A 20,311-nucleotide genomic window follows, 5' to 3' on the forward strand; every position below is an offset into this window, starting at 1 on the left:
AATCCCTAGGTCAGAAAGATCCCTGGAGAAGGAAATAGCAACCCACTCCAGTACTCTTGCCTGGGAAATCCCACAGACAGAGGAGCCTGGTGAGCTACAGTTCACAGGGTTGTAAAAGTTAGACACAACTCAGCGAATAAACAACAACAAAACATAGCAGAAATTAGAAACAACTGGTAAGTCCTAGTAGTTCACACAGGAGTAAGAAAGTAGGAGATGCCTAAAACTGACCTTAGGAATAAGAACCTGGAAGAAAGAACTGGCGGGAATTATGGGGCTGGGGAGGGACCAAAGACCACCTAGTTTTGACACGACAGCTAAAACTGAGCCTGAGAAAGAAGTAATTGGTCCAAGATACAAGAGCAGAGCTGGGACAGGAATCCAGGTCTTCCCTCTCAGCACCATACCACCTGAGGTACAATCAGCCATTCATGTCCAAATCTATTTGGTGCCTGTATCTCTGAACTAAGTAATAAGTCCAAAAGGAACTTACCCAGAAAATGTTTCTCGGTCACAGATGCCAGACCCAATAAGGGCCCCAAAGAACAGTATCCACTTCATGTTCCAAGGATGCCAGTCATAGAGTGGTTGAGTCAAGCTGTATTTATAAGGAGTCTGAGGCAGACTCATGTCCTCAAAAATGTTAATATGATTCCTAAGCACCCTTGCAACTCTTGACAGTACATCAGGTGGGTCTTTGATGCCTCTTCCATTCCTTGTGAGTGATAAAGGCCAAGCCTCTTGACCTACAAAGTCAGAAATCTGCTCCTCAGGCTGGAAAAGTCTGTGATAAGCGTTCTGTATTGCTTAACACTTGGTTTTAAGGATTGTTTTTTGAGTAAATAGGGAAGTCCCACAGGGCTGGATAGAACTTACACTGACAGAAGAGGCCAGATTATAAACCTGAAATTGTGTTAGCTCTAGAATAAAAATAAAGACTGTCAAAGAAACCCCAAGTCAACTCCAAGATCACACACTTCACACACTTGACAAGCCCTTCTCTGGTGAGAGTAGATCATGATGGAAAGTTTGTGGCTTCTGTTTTGAATCTAACACTTAATTTTTCTGACTCCACTAAAAAGGCAAAAATATATGAGGTACACGGTATAGGAGAAATGTGTTAGTCTTAATAAATTATCAGTTTTCCTTGGAATCTAAAAAGATAAGGCTTAATAGCATTATTAATAAGACTTTCTTACATTTACTAGGTTCCGAGTCTGGTGTCCTTTCTACCAAGTCACAGAAGAATAAGTGGAAGACACTCATGATCTCCACCACTTCTTAAGGACTCTGGAGCCTTTCAATCCGCCCAAGGTGCCCCAGATTGCACAAGCCTCCCCATTCTACTGTCCCCCATCCACATTCTTTCTGTATTTTCTCAAGGGGAGTGGATTCAACCAAGGGTCACGGTTGGGAGTGCTAAAGAAATGTTATTCTGACATTTGTTACAACTGTAAGAGAGACTTCATTCAAGATTATTGCAACAAGACTTCCCTGGTGGTCCAGTGGTTAAGACTCCATGCTTCCAACACAAGGCACACAGGTTAGAGCCCTGGTTGGGGAACTAAGATCCCACGTGTTGTGCAGTGTGGCTAAAAAGGAAAAAAAAAAAAAATGGTTATTGCAATAGAGGTCATGCAACAGGACAGATTAACTGTGTTCAACTTCAAATCTATTAAATATAGCAGAGCAAGGAGGTCAGTGGATGGAAAATTGCTAAGAGGAGACATAAAGTATAGGGAGAATTTTTGCTTAACTGGCCTAACAGGATTTGTGCAAAAGGCAGGCTACAGATTTAGACATCAATGGTAGAGAATAAGGAACCTAATCAGATATCAAGGACTGAGGGATGACTTATCAGTATTCTTTGCTAAGACTGACTTAGGGTCCAATGATAAAGCTAGTAGAAAGAGAGCTCAGGGAAGTCTGTCTATGGTCTGGTCAAGAAGAGCTGGTCAGGAGTTGTGGAGCTGGGGAGCCTCTATTGAGGCTCTTTTGTCCTTCCAACACTGAAAATGAACGCCTAGGCCCACCTTGATCTGTCAAAAAAGCTGGGCTCTACTTCACCAAGATAGAGTTCAGCCTGAGAAGCTGAGACCTTAATCTGTAAGAAATCTGAACTAAGTAATCAAGCACTCAGAATTCCAGGCAAGGTGAAATTCACTTCCCACCTGTATCTCCCAAGGAAAGCCATTAACATGAAGAAAATCCAAATCTCTAAAGGAAGTCAATGTCTAAAGAGAAATGATATGGAATCGGAGACTCAGGTTGATGGAGCAGCCTGGAGGGAGGAATGTCATTGGTTTGCCATCACTAGCTTTTATCATGCAGTGTATCAGAAACAGAAATGCGAAAGTCAACAATGGACCCAGAGTATGCAGCACCTAGCAGGATACTCGGCACAGTCTAGTTGCTTAACTAGTATTTATTGAATTAATAAACTCAGAAGTCTCTTTCTAGCTCTAAAATGTTACTCTATTAAGATGAAGGAGCTGACATATACCACAACATGGGTGAATCTCAAAAACATTATGCTAAGTGAAATAAGCCAGTCATGAGAGGACAAGTACCATATGATTCCATTTATACGTGGTACCTAGAATAGGTAAATTCATAAAGACAGAAATAGAATAGAATTACCACAGGCTGGAGAAAAAAAAAACAGGAAGTTGTTGCTTAATGGGTACAGAGTTTCAGTTTGGGATGATGGAAAATTTCTGGAGATCTATGATGGTGATTATTGTACAACACTGTGAATGCACATGAGCTGCACACTCAAAATGGTTAAAATCATTTTATGATATGTATATTTCACCACAAATTCTTTTAATTTTTAAAGGATGTTGGTAGCATTTGCTTTAAATGGGATTTTAAAAGATAAAGGTTTTTAAAATATCAGTTTGCTGTGTTTCAGGGCAACATAAATCAATGATATAATGTTCCTATATCAGGATTAGAAAAAGGAATAATCATAACCCAATTTTACTTCCAATCAGAGAGGTTTTAATGGTATTTAGTCCCCAGAGTCCTAATGAGGGCGGTCTCACACAGGCTCCATGATTGTCTTCAAGCCAAGCCAGGTCTCTTTTGCTTGTGGCTAAGATCTGATTGGGCGTCCCAGGTGGAACAGTGGTAAAGAACCTGCCTGCCATTGCAGGAGATAAGAGAAGATCCCTGGAGAACAGCATGGCAATCCACTCCAGTATTCTTGCCTAGAGAATCCCACGGACAGAGGAGCCATACTTTGACCACCTGATGTGAAGAACTGACTCACTGGAAAAGACCCTGAAGCTGGGAAAGATTGACGGCAGGAGGAGAAGGGGATGACAAATGATGATATGGTTGGATGGCATCACTAACTCGATGGACATGAGTTTGAGCAAGCTCCAGGAGTTTGTGATGGACAGGGAAGCCTGGGATGCTGCAGTCCATGGGTTGCAAAGATTTGAACACGACTGAGTGACTGAATTGACTAACTGAACTAAAGATCTGATTGGCTGGCAAGAGGAAGCCATATCAACCTGCCTGTCTTTCAGTTCAAAGGCAAATGAGTATTTGATGCCAGAGTCATAGGACCAGTCAGTACTTTCTCCACTGGCTTGGTCTGAAGAGTAAATGAGAATAAATTCTGGTTATACTATTCCCACTGGCCTCTCACAGCTATGCAACCTTTATATGAAATTCCCTCATTATCAAAAATAAGTCCAGCCCCTATGTGCATGAACCTTGAGAACAGGGATAACTTATAGAGGGCCATGCTTATGAAAAAAAAACAAGATTAATTTGAAAAGAAAAAAAGGTGTTATTCAAATAGAGACTATACTTAGCCTTCCTTTGGTGTTCTTAGGAGCTTCTGGCTTTACCCACCCATTTGAAATCCTGCCTGCTCTCCTCATTGGCATCTTCTACATCTTAGGGAGGCTGCGCCACTTCCTTCTTTAGTTGGGTTCTAGGTACAAATATTTTTTCCTCCAGTGGGAAAGGAGGAATCACAAAGGAAGAGATGGAATTCCCTGGCAGTTCAGTGGTCAGGACTATGTTTTCACTGCCTAGAGTGCAGGTTCAATCCCTGGTCAGGAAACTAAAATTCCATAAGCTGCATGGTATTACCAAAAACAAAATAAAACATTAAAAAAAAACAGAGGAAGACATTTGGCCCCTACCCTTAGGGGACTTTCAGTATAAGGACAGAACAGGCTTTGTTCTGATATAAAATAACGTGCCCAGCACCTATATGCATGGGTAAAATCAAGAATGTGCACCTGTGTAATATGTGGACACTGGTATGTGACATATGATAAAGGAAGGAAGCAATAGCCTACAAAGACTTCTGGCAATCGTGACTCAGAAGGGCTGAGCAATGGGCCAATGCTGAGGCCCCTTCCATGGAGGGCTGGTAGAGGTCAAACAGGAGATGGCTGGGGAAGAGATGGAGGAAGTCACCTAGTCCCTAAGAATGAGGCTGGGCAAAGGTGAAGACCAGACAGGTTATACCAGGGGAAAGTAGAACTAGTGGTTAATACTGGGAATTAACACTATGAACTCTTATTTCTTGAGTCTTTGCCTTCACCCACAGAAGGTGTAGTAGCACCTGGTTATTAACAATTACCAAATAGTTGCTTATTTGACCTATCTTCCTGGGTACCAAAATTACTTACCCCTTTCATGTGGCCACATGACACAGATAATCCCACTAAGAGCTCCACAGTGCACCAAACCCTGGCTTCAGATTCAATCCTGATTCTGCGTCATCAGCTGATCATCGTAAGTGATCTAAGGCAATCACTCAATCTGAGTTCCAAATGCTTCTTCTGTCAAAAAAGTATAGTAATACAACTTATTTCGCAGGGCAGTGAGAATTAAATAGGATAATATAATGGTTATGAGTCTACCACTTGTTGAGTGCTTATTAAATGTGTTAAACACTATGCTAAATTGGTTTGTTTAATCCTTACCATGTCACAAGGTAGACATTAGTATTATCCCCATTTTACAGATGAGGAAAACTGATTTCCTCTGAGGAAATCTCAGAAAGATTAAGTAAAGGAGCTGAGATCATGTACATAGAATAGGCATTCAATAAATATCAGTTGTGATTATAATCATCAACAAATGACCAAGATTCCACCAAGGGACCATATTACGGATCAGAGGTATCTGGATTAGCTCCATCAGGAAGCTAATTCACTTCAATTCACTCAGTCATGTCTGACTCTTTGCAACCCCATGGAATGTAGCACACCAGGCTTCCCTGTCCATCACCAACTTCCAGAGCTTGCTCAAACTCATGTCCATCAAGTTGGTGATGTCATCCAACCATTTCATCCTCTGCTGTCCCCTTCTCCTCCTGCCCTCAACCTTTCCCAGCATCAGGGTCTTTTCCAATGAGTCAGTTCTTCACATCAGGTGGCCAAAGTTTTGGAGTTTCAGGCTCAGCATCAGTCCTTCCAATGAATATTCAGGATTGATTTCCTTTAGGATTGACTGGTTTGATCTCCTTGCAGTCCAAGGGACTCTCAAGAGTCTTCTCCAACACCACGGTTCAAAAGCATCAATTCTATCCCACTGCTGGGCATACACACCAAGGAAACCAGAATTGAAAGAGACACGTGTACCCCAATGTTCATCGCAGCACTGTTTATAATAGCCAGGACATGGAAGCAACCTAGATGTCCATCAGCAGATGAATGGATAAGAAAGTTGTGGTACATATACACCATTAATGGAGTATTAGTCAGCCATTAAAAAGAATACATTTGAATCAGTTCTAATGAGGTGGATGAAACTGGAGCCTATTATACGGAGTGAAGTAAGCCAGAAAGAAAAACGCCAATACAATATACTAACACATATATATGGAATTTAGAAAGCTGGTAACAGTAACCCTGTATGCGAGACAGCAAAAGAGACACAGATGTATAGAACAGTCTTTTGGACTCTGTTGGGGAGGGAGAGGGTGGGATGATTTGGGAGAATGGCATTGAAACATGTATAATATCATATATGAAACGAATCGCCAGTCCAGGTTCAATGCATGATACTGGATGCTTGGGGCTGGTGCACTGGGACAACCCAGAGGGATGGTACGGGGAGGGTGGAGAGAGGGGGGTTCAGGATGGGGAACACATGTAAACCTGTGGCAGATTCATGTTGATGTATGACAAAACCAATACAATATTGTAAAGTAATTAACCTCCAATTAAAATAAATAAATTTATATTTTTTAAAAAAAGCATCAATTCTTCGGTGCTCAGCTTTCTTTATGGTCCAACTCTCACATCCATACATGACTACAGGAAAAACCATAGCTTAGACTAGATGAACTTTTGTTGGCAAAGTAGCGTCTCTGCTTTTTAATATGTTCTCTAGGTTGGTCATAGCTTTTCTTCTAAGGAAAGTGAAAGTGAAAGTGAAGTCGCTCAGTCGTGTCTGACTCTTTGTGACCCCGTGGACTGTAGCCTACCAGGCTCCTCTGTCCATGGGATTTTCCAGGCAATAGTACTGGAGTGGATTGCCATTTCCTTCTCCAGGGGATCTTCCCAACCCAGGGACTGAACCCAAGTCTCCGGCATTGTAGACAGACGCTTTACCGTCTGAGCCACCAGGGAACTCCTTTCTTCTAAGGAGCAAACAACTTTTAATTTCATGGCTGCAGTCACCATCTGCAGTGATTTTGGGGCCCAAGAAAATAAAGTCTGTCATTGTTTCCATTGTTTCCCTATCTATTTGACATGAAGTGATGGGACCAGATGGTGACTGCAGCCATGAAATTAAAAGATGCTTACTCCTTGGAAGAAAAGTTATGACCAACCTAGATAGCATATTGAAAAGCAGAGACATTACTTTGCCAACAGAGCTCTGTCTAGTCAAGGCTATGGTTTTTCCAGTGGTCATGTATGGATGTGAGTTGGACTGTGCAGAAAGCTGAGCGCCGAAGAATTGATGCTTTTGAACTGTGGTGTTGGAGAAGACTCCTGAGAGTCCCTTGGACTGCAAGGAGATCCAACCAGTCCATTCTAAAGGAGATCAGCCCTGGGTGTTCTTTGGAGGGAATGATGCTAAAGCTGAAACTCCAGTACTTTGGCCGCCTCATGTGAAGAGTGGACTCATTGGAAAAGACTTTGATGCTGGGAGGGATTGGGGGCAGGAGGAGAAGGAGACGACAGAGGATGAGATGGCTGGATGGCATCACTGACTCGATGGACGTGAGTTTGAGTGAACTCTGGGAGTTGGTGATGGACAGGGAGGACTGGCGTGCTGGGGTTCATGGGGTCGCAGAGAGTCAGATACGACTGAGCGACTGAACTGAACTGATGGGACCGGATGCCATGATCTTAGTTTTCTGAATGCTGAGTTTTACGCCAGCTTTTTCAGTTCTGGACTGGGTTGCCATTTCCTTCTCCAGGGTATCTTCCGAACCCAGGGATCAAACCCATGTCTCCTGCATCGCAGGCAGATTCTTTACCTACCGAGCTATCAGGGAAGCCCCCTGTTGCCCTCCTTCATTGCAAACCCCTTCCACTGCCTAACATCTCCTTCCCATCCTCCGCCCAGGGCTTTTCCTACTTCAAATGGTCTCCTTGTTTTCCTGTTCCAACTACCCTATCTATGTCAACTACCTCTAAGTCTCTCTGCAGAATCCCAGAGCCACATAGCCCAACGCTTACAGGACATCACCACCTGAAAAACACCACCATTATCTCAATCTCAATAATCCATCCCTCCTTCACCTTCCTGGCTATCTCCCTCAGTTAATGGCACCATTCAGTGACCCTCAGTGGGAAACTCTCCACTCCTAATAAATGAAAAAAGCCTTTTGATTTTACCCTCTAAATGTTTCCCTTCCATCCTCACTGGCCTCAGAAAGTCTAACAGCAAGCTCCCAAGCTCTGTTCCTGCCCCTGCTATTATTCCTGACTTGTCCTCTTCTGTTTCCCCTAACTCTTCATGGACAAATGGCTGCAACAGAGTTTTTCCACTGAAACCTCTGTGTGCTCTTAAAGAGCTGCATGCATTCCATCCCCACACAGTCCATGGGTTTATTTAGGGTGTGAGCCTCTTTTAGCCAAGACATGTGTAATTAATAAAAAGTAATCATTTAGGACCAAGTTTTGATAAATGCCCATTTTCAGGCAAGAAGATCCCAAATAATGAGAGTGAGCCATAAGAATCACGACAAACACAGCAGGAAACACAGAACTTTTCTCTAAATACAGAGTAACTAGCAGGAAACCCAGAACTTTGCTCTAAATTCAGGTAACTAGCAGGAAACCCAGAACTTTGCTCTAAATACAGGGTCAGTTCAGTTTAGTTCAGTCGCTCAGTCACGTCTGACTCTTTGTGACCCCATGAACCGCAGCACGCCAGGCCTCCCCGTCCATCACCAACTCCCGGAGTCCACCCAAACCCATGTCCATTGAGTCGGTGATGCCATCCAACCATCTCATCCTCTCATCCCTTCTCCTCCTGCCCTCAATCTTTCCCAGCATCAGGCTCTTTTCAAATGAGTCTGCTCTTTGCATCAGGTGGCCAAAGTATTGGAGTTTCAGCTTCAACATCAGTCCTTTCGATTAACACCCAGGACTGATCTCCTTTAGGATGGACTGGTTGGATCTCCTTGCAGTCCAACGGACTCTCAGGAGTCTTCTCCAACACCACAGTTCAAAAGCATCAATTCTTCTGTGCTCAGCTTTCTTTATAGTCCAAATCTCACATCCACACATGACCACTGGAAAAACCCATAGTCTTAACTAGATGGACTTCTGTTGGCAAATTAATGTCTCTGCTTTTCAATATGCTAAGATGGTCACAACTTCCTTCCAAGGAGTAAGCGTCTTTTAATTTCATGGCTTCAATCACCATCTACAGTGATTTTGGAGCCCAGAAAAATAAAGTCAGCCACTGTTTCCACTGTTTCCCCATCTATTTGCCATGAAGTGATGGGACCGGATGCCATGATCTTTGTTTTCTGAATGTTGAGCTTTAAACCAACTTTTTCACTCTCCACTTTCACTTTCATCATGAGGCTCCTTAGTTCTTCACTTTCTGCCATAAGGGTGGTATCATCTGCATATCTGAGGTTATTGATATTTCTCCTGGTAATCTTGATTCCAGCTTGTGCTTCTTCCAGCCCAGAGTTTCTCATGATGTACTCTGCATATAAGTTAAATAAGCAAGGTGACAATATACAGCCTTACTGTACTCCTTTTCCTATTTGGAACCAGTCTGTTGTTCCATGTCCAGTTCTAACTGTTGCTTCCTGACCTGCATACAGGTTTCTCAAGAGGCAGGTCAGGTGGTCTGGTATTCCCATCTCTTTCAGAATTTTCCAGTTTATTGTGATCCACACAGTCAAAGGCTTTGGCATAGTCAATAAAGCAGAAATAGATGTTTTTCTGGAACTCTCTTGCTTTTTCCATGATCCAGCAGATGTTGGCAATTTGATCTCTGGTTCCTCTGCCTTTTCTAAAACCAGCTTGAACATCAGGAAGTTCACGGTTCATGTATTGCTGAAGCCTGGCTTGGAGAATTTTGAGCATTACTTTTCTAGCGTGTGAGATGAGTGCAATTGTGCAGCAGTTTGAGCATTCTTTGGCATTGCCTTTCTTTGGGATTGGAATGAAAACTGACCTTTTCCAGTCCTGTGGCCACTGCTGAGTTTTTCAAATTTGCTGGCATATTGAGTGCATCATCTTTTAGGATTTGAAATAGCTCAACTGGAATTTCATCACCTCCACTAGCTTTGTTCGTAGTGATGCTTTCTAAGGCCCACTTGACTTCACATTCTAGGATGTCTGGCTCTAGGTGAGTGATCACACCATCGTGATTATCTGGGTCATGAAGATCTTTTTTGTACAGCTCTTCTGTGTATTCTTGCCACTTCTTCTTAATATCTTCTGCTTCTGTTAGGTCCATATCATTTCTGTCCTTTATTGAGCCCATCTTTGTATAACATGTTCCCTTGGTATCTCTAATTTTCTTGAAGATATCTCTAGTCTTTTGCATTCTATTGTTTTCCTCTATTTCTTTGCATTGATCAGGGTAACCAGCAGGAAACACAGAACTTTGCTCTAAATACAGGGTAACTAGCAGGAAACACATAACTTTGCTCTAAATACACAGTAACTATCTCCTGGAAGAGATCTAGCCTCAATGAAGAATACTGGGTAAGGCTGGGTTTCATGTACTTTTAAGGTCTTTCATATCAGTGCATTTAAAGGCTTTTACCCTAAATTACATGGTGCCTGCTGGCTTAGTAGGCAAAGACACATTAGATATCTACATTTGACTGAGGACATAGGTCCCACTTTGTATTTGGAGCTGTGCAGGCTTGCCATAGTTTGCGCTGCCTTTGGGGCACATCATTCTATTGGGGCACATCATTCTAGAGTGAGGGAACCAGGAAAAAGGTGGATGAATAGTGCTTGTTTCTTGGAAAAACAGAAGCCCAATAGCAGAATGTAAAAGGGACAGTCTGATGAACTGGACTCTGGTTAATTAAGCATAACATTGTTTTTGTTTCAATCTTTTTCACTGGGAAGTGAGCACAAGTTCACTTCTTTTGGCTCTGAAAATGCAATAGACCTCATTGTTTATTTGATCATCCAGGTGTTTGCAATAAATACACCAGGGTCATTATTTTGCCACCAGCTTTCCTCATTCAGGAGTATGGGAGGAAACAGAGTGGGAGTAAGGGACTAAAGAGAATGTGTACTGACCCAAGGATGTACCCTGGAAGTTGGAGTTTTTTTTTCTTTTTAACTCAGTCCCTGTTGTTGGTGTTCAGTTGCCAAGTCTTGTCTGACTCTCTGCAAACCCATGAACTGCAGCATGCCAGGCTTCCCTGTCCCTCACCATCTCAGAGTTTGCCCAAGTTTATGTCCGTTAAATTGGTGATCCTCACATTGGATTATTTCCCTATGATTGTCTCTTTTTCCAAGAAGTAAAGCTCAACAAAGTATTTTCCATTATTTGAGGGTTCCAATTTTGGCCGATGGAGGCTTTACTGTCCCTTCTAGGGATAATTCAAGGTCTTGAACTTGGATTCAGGAAAACAACTGTACAATTACCAGATGGGGGAAACCTGGCTGGGTGGAATCCTCAGAGAGCCTGGGGGTTTCAGCTGTCAATGAGCCCAGCATGAGTCAATGGTATGACACTACTGCCAAAAAATGAATATGACCCTCAACTGCATAAGCTGGATGAGGGCACTTATGGTCATGCTCTGCTCTGTGCTTGTTAACATACACAAGTTCTACATTCACTTCTGGGAGCTGCCCTTGAAGAATACAGACAAAGCAAAGCACATTCGTGAGATAGCAACCAGAAGGGTGAGGGGAGTTAGAACCATATTCTGAGAGCTTGAAGGGACCGGGGTACTTAGTTAGGATAAGGAAAAACCTAGCAGAAGCAGTTTATTAATCTTTAAGTAATTAATAAATTTGTCTCTCAGCGGGAAATAAGCTTGCTCTCTGGAGCAAGACGGTAAACCAAGGCTGGTACATGAAAAACATAAGCAGAGGGTTTGAGCTCACTATGAGACAGAATTCAAACAATCTAATCTTCCCAACATGGAATAGGCTGCCTTAGAGACAGGGAGTGATCCAATTATAGGCTGGAGGACTATTTTGTAGAGATGAAAACACCAGATTTGGATAATTTAAGGTTATCTAGAGTTACTAAGGAGAAGGCAATGGCAGCCCACTCCAGTACTCTTGCCTGGCAAATCCCATGGACCGAGGAGCCTGGTAGGCTGCAGTCCATTGGGTCACTAAGAGTCGGACAAGACTGAGCGACTTCACTTTTACTTTTCACTTTCATGCATTGGAGAAGGAAATGGCAACCCACTCCAGTGTTCTTGCCTGGAGAATCCCAGGGACAGCGGAGCCTGGTGGGCTGCCGTCTATGGGGTTGCACAGAGTTGGACACTACTGAAGGGACTAAGCAGAGTTACTAAAGGGCTTCCCACGTGACTCTAGTTGTAAAGAATCCACCTGCCAAGGCAGGAGACATAAAAAACTCAGGTTCTATCCCTGAGTTGAGTCAGGAAGATCCCTTGAAGGAGGGCATGGCAACCCACTCCAGTATTCTTGCCTGGAGAATCCCACGGACAGAGGAGCCTGGCTCGTTACAGTCCATAGGGTCACAAAGAGATGGACATGACTGAAGTGACTTAGCACATGCACAGAGCTACTAAAAGTACCTTTGACTTTCAACCCTGACATTCTTTTTGCCCTGATTCAATGTTAAGTGGTAACACTCACCATCAAACCCTGAAAATTGCATAACAGAACTGAAATACAACTATGAGATAAAAGATACACCTGAATTGGAATAATCTATTCCATTTCTCGCAGAAGGCAATGGCAACCCACTCCAGTATTCTTGCCTGGAAAATCCCATGGACTGAGGAGCCTTGTGGGCTGCAGTCCATGGTGTCACTAAGAGTCGGACACGACTGAGCGACTTCACTTTTACTTTTCACTTTCATGCACTGGAGAAGGAAATGGCAACCCACTCCAGTGTTCTTGCCTGGAGAATCCCAGGGATGGGGGAGCCTGGTGGGCTGTTGTCTATGGGGTCACACAGAGTCGGACACAACTGAAGTGACTTAGCAGCAGCAGCAGCAGCATTCCATTTCTGCTAGCTGCTGACAACAATCTACCTGAAACGGACCAAAAGGTCCCATCTCAGAGCTTCTCTCTAATATATGGGCTTCAAAAACCAATCTTAAAAGCCAAATCGGAAATATTTGCACCTTCTCTTCCGCTAGGGATAGCACTTTCTCAATTATAAACAGCCCCCTGAAACATCACCATCTGACTTAAGGCTGCCACCAGTCTGCTCATTTCTGAAATGGGAAAGATGTTGGAGGGTATCAAGTGATACCTTAGAGAAGTGTTTTATGCCCAACATACACCAGTACAGCATGATGATGGGTGACAGAGCCTAAGACACCAGCAAGGTATGAGGCAAAGTTGGGAGCATAGGGAAACTGACTATAGATCCAAGACTCTCAGGTCCAAACCCAAGTGGTTATTTCCTAAGCAACAGAAAATGCATCCTGGGAATTTATAGTCAAATCAGGTTCCTGCTCATCTACATTAAGGCAATAATAATTTCATGAATCCTGTTTCTCAAGGAAACTTAATTCAGGAAGTCCGTAACCAGCGTTTTAAATCTTTGCCTGAGTCAGTCTTCTCCAAGGTTGGACATATTATGTCTCATTCACCTTTGTAACCTGTCACTAGTCCACCCAGATCTCAATACCTATCTTTATGACTGAAACTTAACCTGTCCACACCATGGATGTTTGTTTCCAAGCTGAAATGAAGTTTCAGAAACTTAACAGCTCATCGAAGTTATGTGACTTGGCACATAAATATTCAAAGGGGAACATCAGCAGCTGTGAATAGCTGTGGAAGGTAATGAAGCCCTTGACTTTCCCATGACTCTTGATGAAGTCCACTATGGATTTCACTTCAACTTCAGAGTTGGCACTGGGTCCATGGTATGAGTCGGAGCCAAGAATTGTTGCTGGCTCCAGGTTCTCACAGGATGTGGAAGAAGCCAAGTGAGAACAGTGAGCTTTAAGAGGACAGTGTATGGAGGCAGTTACCATGTATCACTCAGTTCCTCCTCTGGAAATCAGAGCAAGATTGTCATGGTATTAAATTGAGATACTACCTAAAGGCATAGTCAGAAAACCTAACTTAGGAGAGTCTGGACACATCTCTCCTCTTTAAAAACATGGTTCCTCTATATGGCAGAAAGAGCAAGTTAAATCATCTCCCCTCTGTGGGAGTTGTTGGAAGAAAAGCTAGATTTAACATTATAGATGGAATTCCTGCATCGGGTGGGGGTTGAGCAAGCTCATTTTCTGGGATTTCTTCCAATTCTTAGAGCCCAAGAGTAGAAGATTCTATGCATCTGTACTTCTAAGTCACAAACCCACACATGCAAAGAACCTCTGAAACCCTTTCTGTGGTAAGGAAATCACAGCCACCATCGACAACAAGGCTACCTTCGGCCTCATTTCCTCAGCTACGGGAGTTACTTATGACCACTGAAGTGGGCCCACTGTGGCCTGGCCAAGGCTAGAGAAACTCTGAGGGGACAGGTAGAGGCTGGGACTCCCCAGGGTCTCTAAACAATATGGACAAAGTATATATGCAACCTATCATCTCATTTTGAGAATATTTAATAAGAACAACATCCCAGGAAAAAGTCTGACTTTGAATTGCTAGACATTGTTCAACATTTTGGATCTGATGCTTTGATATTTTTCTTTCCGACACTAAAAAAAAAAAAAGAAAAGAAAAGAAAAAATTGGTAAAAGTAATGAATGAAGTTGCCACTCGTCCATATCCTGTCACAGCTCCTTAGGGTATCCTTTCTTGGTTCAATGATTCTCATTAATTCAATGTGTCTTACAAGTATTTATTGATTGCTTTCTATGTGCCAGACACTGTGTCAGGTGTTAGGAACACTATTTCTAACTGCACTATTACATCTAATGAGGAAAAACCAAGCTCAGCTTAACTGATTAGAGAAACATAAGGGGTTTTAACTGGTGCCTGAAAGCAAAAAGAAGCCCCCCCTCAACCAGCCTTTCGGCATTAAACTCTCAAAAATCAGAGCTACAAGTCAACAAAGGCAGAGCAGGAAGTGAGTATTTTCTCTTTGAATCTATTTTGATTTGTACTTCATTTTAGTTTTCCTTCTCGAAGCATCCATAGATGATGTAGTGCGTCTCCTCTTTTAGATCCCAACCCCCTCTAGTGGTTGGTTCAGGGCTGCCTGAGCCTTCCTGCCAGCATACAAAGTCTTTGCTCTAGAAGCTCAGAAGCTGAGCTGGGATACAGCTTATGTGAAAACCAAGATGTGAGACAAAACTATATTAAATGCTCCTCAAACTCAGTGACAGCACTGTGAGCCTGTGAACAGAACTTAGTGAAGTGGATTTTTTTTTTTTTCAGATAGATTTTTAAATAGCTGCAATCCTGAATGGGCTAAGCAAGCTGACAGCAATGCAGAGCCATGCAAATAGCTAGCTGGCCAGACAACATCTGACTATCCCCAGGGGCAAGCTCCTGTGCTCTGCTCAACCTCCAAACCCGAGTCTCAGTTCTGGTTTGAATCAGCACCAACACTGAGGTTTCCAGATACCTTCGACTGGGTCTTCCCCTACGTACAATTCTTTAAAATCCAATGGAAAGACAATACAGAAAAAAAAAAAAAAAGATGACTGTTCAGTCTGATGAGAAAGTTCCTTTAGAATTCTGTTTATTGCTCTCGTTTCCTCCCTGGAAGGCCCCTTTGGAACTGCACTCATGCCCTCCCTTGCCCACAGAGAGACCAGTAGTCTTCACACAGGGTTCTGCTTGGAGCTTCTCAGCCATGGCTGTCTCACCGATGCAAGAAGTAAATAATCTCTCCATCTCCTCAAATGAATACCTGCCTCTAACCATGTTCCGCAGAACTATAGTCCGGCCAAATGTTAACAATACAGTAACAAAAAACAAGAGCAACAGAAAACAAAAATTAAAAAAAAAAAAGTGGGGAGAGAACAAGGGTTTTGTGGTCGAACATTTTGGGAAAATATAGGGTTAAATTGGCTAATTTACTTCAGAACTCCTAAAGGTGTTTTTTTTTAATGCTTTAAAGTTTTTAATGAAGTGCCAATGAGGGATACTGGGGACTGTACTTCTCAAACTTGATTGTGGAAGCCTTTATTCTCATGAGATGAGTACTAGTATTTGTACAAGTTCCTTTTGAACACGCATTGAAAAACACTATGATAGTTGGCTCTCTCCAAAAATAAACCTGAAGCTCTGATTCATTTTTAATATACGTGGGTCACAGTTGCCATAATGGTGTTCTATAATGAGATTTTATAAGAAAAACTACAAAACTCCTTTTTGTGATATTACAGAGGATTTCTACAGGTTTTAAGTAAAATGCCAGATGCATTGTACTGCCTACGTAAATCCTTACAGCAATCTAATTGTCAGCAGGTAACATCCGCCTCCTCTTTTCTATCAATCTTACCACAAAAAAGCAGAGACAATTGGAACAAATCTCCTAGGTGACTCACAGTGAACACTGAACTCTAATAGCCCAGCCTAACAGCTGAAATGGGCTCTGATTCAGGCAATACGGAAAGATATCATGTGCTGGGAAAAGAAATGATTATAAATATCACTATATGCCTCAATTCTGGCCACATCTAAGAGATAAGGCATTCTGTTTAGGGTAAATCAGAAATAGAAAGATTACTTTTATTTTGTTTTGAAGTTCCTACACATCTCCTTAGATTCTTGTTGAAGAGAAAAAGTCAAGCTTACTTTGAGAGAACACATAGCCATTGGGGTTGGTGACCCGAAACAGGAAGATATCCATCATACCCAATCAAAGTGATGAATGGATCATTTCCCTAATCAGAGGCAATCTGAGCAGAGACAACAACATATATGTCAATCTCATACTCCCCTTTCACCAGGGAACAGAGAAGAGACTATTAAGGCAATGTGTTTTTTCCAAACATGAACTATCACTAAAGGTCAATTAGAGTCTTCCAGGACTACAGCCCATCTCCAGTTAATGTGCCGAAGTTGATACTTCTCCTTCCAGTCAGAATAATTTACTTATATTAAATAAAAATCAGGAATCACTTATCCATTCTCTCTTAAAAGCAGAATTCTTCCAATTAATTTTGGTGAGACATTTTGCAATGCTGGGGAATGGTGTATGCAGCTTATAGGGATCTGTGAACCAAAGAAATTTTTTCAGTTTCCTAGTTTCCTTAATCACCACACAGACTATAGCTTTCCCAAAGTACTCACAACCAACATCAGATTACTAAAATATGCAGACTTTTCTAAAGATCCAGAGAACCGGTTAAATTCCATTTGGGGAATTACATTTCTACTTGTGATCAATTGCAGTAGAGTTGAAGTTTCTGCTGGATTAAATTTTATTCATTTCCTGTGCTCAGCCATCCTAAGGCATTATTATTCAACTGTTAAATATCCATTTCATAATACCCTAAAGGTAACCGAATTTTAATTGAAGGGGAAAATGTATCAGCTGGTATGCACGTGGTTGCACATGCTTGAATGATCTGATGTGGATTGATTTCCTTTGCTCATGAATTAACATTCTGATTTATAGCATGTCATTTTTGAATTACTTAAGAAATACCAGAGTAGGTCACACCCAGCACGGTGTCCGGACTCCAATATCAATGAACATGTGGAAGAGAGGTATCACTACACCCTAACTTTAAATCAGATTTGGAAAATTTTCAGAACAACCCGAAAACCCTTAACAAGTTCCACTTCGGATCTGCAGGTCAAAGTAAACTCTTCTAGCTCCTATTTACATTTTCTATCTGAGCTCCTTTTGTGATTATATACATTTCTAGTACACTGTGCCACAGCCCTCTGAACTCCAGGCAGCAAAGCAATTTTCTCTAGTCTGTTCTTAGGCTGAAATCTGACCCACCCCCTTAATCTCTTCTTCACAGAGCACACAGTGGCCAGCAGGCCAGAGGAAGACTGGGGTGCATGCTAGGGTGCTGGGTGGGGCAATATCAAATTAGGTGTGAATAGGTCTATTTCCTGCCTTATGACAAGAGAAGAGGTTGGGATGACAGTGTTAGCTGTTAGGACCACAGATATTGCTTTGACGTTAGGCGGGCCCTGACCCCAGAAAGACATAATAATCGAGGGATAGGGGGCAAAATTACCTTATTTGCAGTCCACAGCACAGTAGCTTGTGTAACTCACTGGCGGGCTTGGATCCAGGCTTGGATCCCGTGTATGTCCTCCCTCCCGTGCTGAGCTGCAAAAGGAGCGTGGAAATGGGAATGGCTTCACTGCCGCAGAACCCTTGTCTGTTCCTCTTCCTGTACTTGATGTGGTTGAGAAGAAGGAGGTGTAGACAGTGGTGCTGTAGATTAACTTTTCATTTAACGTGGGTTTTTTTTTTTTTGGGTCCCCTTCCTTTAATGTAAACTTAAATTCTGGCTAACAAGAGGAACTTCCTTTGATGTTTGTAAAAAATCATTGTGGGAAACGTGATGACATGAAAATATGTTTATCATATGTTTTAAATTTTTAAAAATAGATTATCAAATAGTAAGTGCCATTTGTAAAAGGCTAGCTCATGTGTATGTATATATACAACATACAAATACAGGAGAAAAAGGGGGTCTGGAAAAGAGAGGAAGAAATAGATATACAACAAAATGTTAATGGTTAACAATCCCATAATTGTAGAATTAGTAAAATAGGGATGTTTTTCATTTTTTTCTCTATTCTACATTTTTTGCAATGATTGTATTATTTTTGTAATAAAAATGCTTTCGAGTCCTTCATAAAACCAGGATGGTAAGCTCCGGAGGTGCTTTCCAGAGTTTAAATTTTATGATCTAAGTGCCTCAGTTTTATTTGGAACTGTGGCTTTGCCAATTGGATCAGTAAATGGGGAGGAAAAGATTATTTTTGCACCATCAACTTCTGTCTTCGTGCAGCGTTCTAAACATCACAGATAAGGTAAATGAGAAATGCAAATCCTTGCTAAAAATAACTTTTCACCCGCTTTGGGAGTTTTAGTTGGAAATGTTTTGCGCTTTTTCCTCTAAAGGGTTCAAATGCAAAAAAAAAAGGGAAACTTCGGGAAACAAATATTTTCAAGCATGAACCAAGGAACCATCCGGGAGAAAGAAAGGCCAGGAAAGTTCAAGAGGGCAAGAGAATCTGCGGTTTCCTGATCCCGTTGTAGGAGAAACCGGGAAAAGGAAATAGAAAGAAAAGAAGGTAGTAAATATGAGCAAATGTGTCACGGTGTCATAGAATAGGCAAAGCACTCCTCCGAGGCCTGCTTTCTGAGAACCGCTCTGGAGATATCCATCTGTCCCAGTGAGTCCGTTGGTTCTCAGCCATAACGTTTCCAAATTTAGCAGGGAGTTGTGACATTATTTTTTTTTTTTCTTAACGAACTCTTTCTAGGAAATAATTTTCACTTTTTAAAGGCAAGGTGAAAAAGCTTAAAATTATCTGCACTGAGACTTGCCAGCGCTTACAGGTTGGAGTAAAACCATAACCTTTTCTGGCTCGCACCTAAAAAATGCCTCCGTTTTGGGGCAGTTGCCTTTGCCGTTTAGTTGCCCGTCGTCCCGCATCACGGGAAGAACTCTTTTGGTTTTAAATGCGGCTCGGGCAAGTACTTGGAGCTTTTCTTTCTTCTTTCTTAAACTCCCGGTTGAAAGGGGAAAAAAAGGAAACCAAAACACACACACACACACACACACAAACACACCCCAAGGTACAGAACTGCTACCTTGATTAATTACAGAATTCCTTCCCCCATCCTCCCTAACCCTGGGGCTCCGCACTACCTCACGCATCCCCCGCTCACACGGGGACCCACACCACCTTCCCAGCTCTCCTCACCCTGGGGCCCACGCCACCTCCCCCTTCCTCTGTTCCTATTGGCGCATACGCCCTTGTTTCCCTGAGAGCAAATCTATCAAGAGGAGAGCATTAATTCACTCCTGCAGACCTGCGTCAGCTTGCGCAGTTAAGAGAAAGAAAAGCGAGGGGGGCGGGGGTAGTAAGGAGGTGAATACTCAAAACCAGCAAGGACCGGTTGGGGGTTGGGGTGGCGGCGGAGGAGAAAAACAGCTCTGCAGGCGAAGCTGGGACTGACAGCTCGCCTGGAAGGAACAAGATTCTAGAAACATCGAGAGGAAAAAAAAATCAGCGCTGCACCTGTGTACCTTGAAGCGTGTTCATGGGCCGGTTTTTTTAAAGAATAGCCAGTGTTCAGTTTGCTCCCTAGACTAAGGTGCTCAGCAACCGAGGTTATCCACTTCTTGGGAAATCCGAAATGTTTTAAGATGCAGAAATAGATATTTGCAAATGAATAATCATAAAGTGACTTTTCTCTCTCCTCCATTTCCAGTCCCTGCCTGCGGGAATGGAGAGGGCAGCACGGCAGATGCTGTGGGGCTGGGGACGCTGGAATCGAAGCTAAGCGACGATGAGTCACCGGGCATCCGCAGTGGATGGGAAAGGGGAAGCCATTTTGCCGCAGCAGAGCCGGCTATTTCCAGTTTCGTGCTTCAAGCAAGATAGTACTGCTCGGCCTATGGTTTGCCTCAGCCCAGCTCGAGGTGAACTTAGCCAGCCACAAAGCCTTTTGCCCTCACTAGCAGAAGAGCACATAATGGAATGGTACACACACATTCTCCTCCCACCTCCCCCCGCTCCACACACACCACCACCAAAAAAAAAAAATGAGTGGA

General features: G+C 42.6%; 1 protein-coding gene across 2 annotated transcripts in view; it reads right to left on the reverse strand.

Moving 5' to 3' along the window:
- Window positions 1-17,885, reverse strand: part of LOC102270897 (carboxypeptidase A5) — an 89,115-nt gene extending 71,230 nt beyond the window's left edge. For both annotated transcript variants that reach the window (XM_070369229.1, XM_005905279.3), the window contains exons 1-3: window positions 17,750-17,885; window positions 4,659-4,811; window positions 494-1,592 (exon numbers count right to left, since the gene is read on the reverse strand). In XM_070369229.1, coding sequence (XP_070225330.1) covers window positions 494-630 — 137 coding nt within the window. In that variant the 5' untranslated portion in view covers window positions 631-1,592; window positions 4,659-4,811; window positions 17,750-17,885. The remainder of the gene's footprint in view (window positions 1-493; window positions 1,593-4,658; window positions 4,812-17,749) is intronic.
- Between the last annotated feature and the right edge of the window lie 2,426 nt (window positions 17,886-20,311).

Source organism: Bos mutus, chromosome 4 (genome assembly GCF_027580195.1).
Source record: "Bos mutus isolate GX-2022 chromosome 4, NWIPB_WYAK_1.1, whole genome shotgun sequence".
Lineage (NCBI taxonomy): Eukaryota > Metazoa > Chordata > Mammalia > Artiodactyla > Bovidae > Bos > Bos mutus.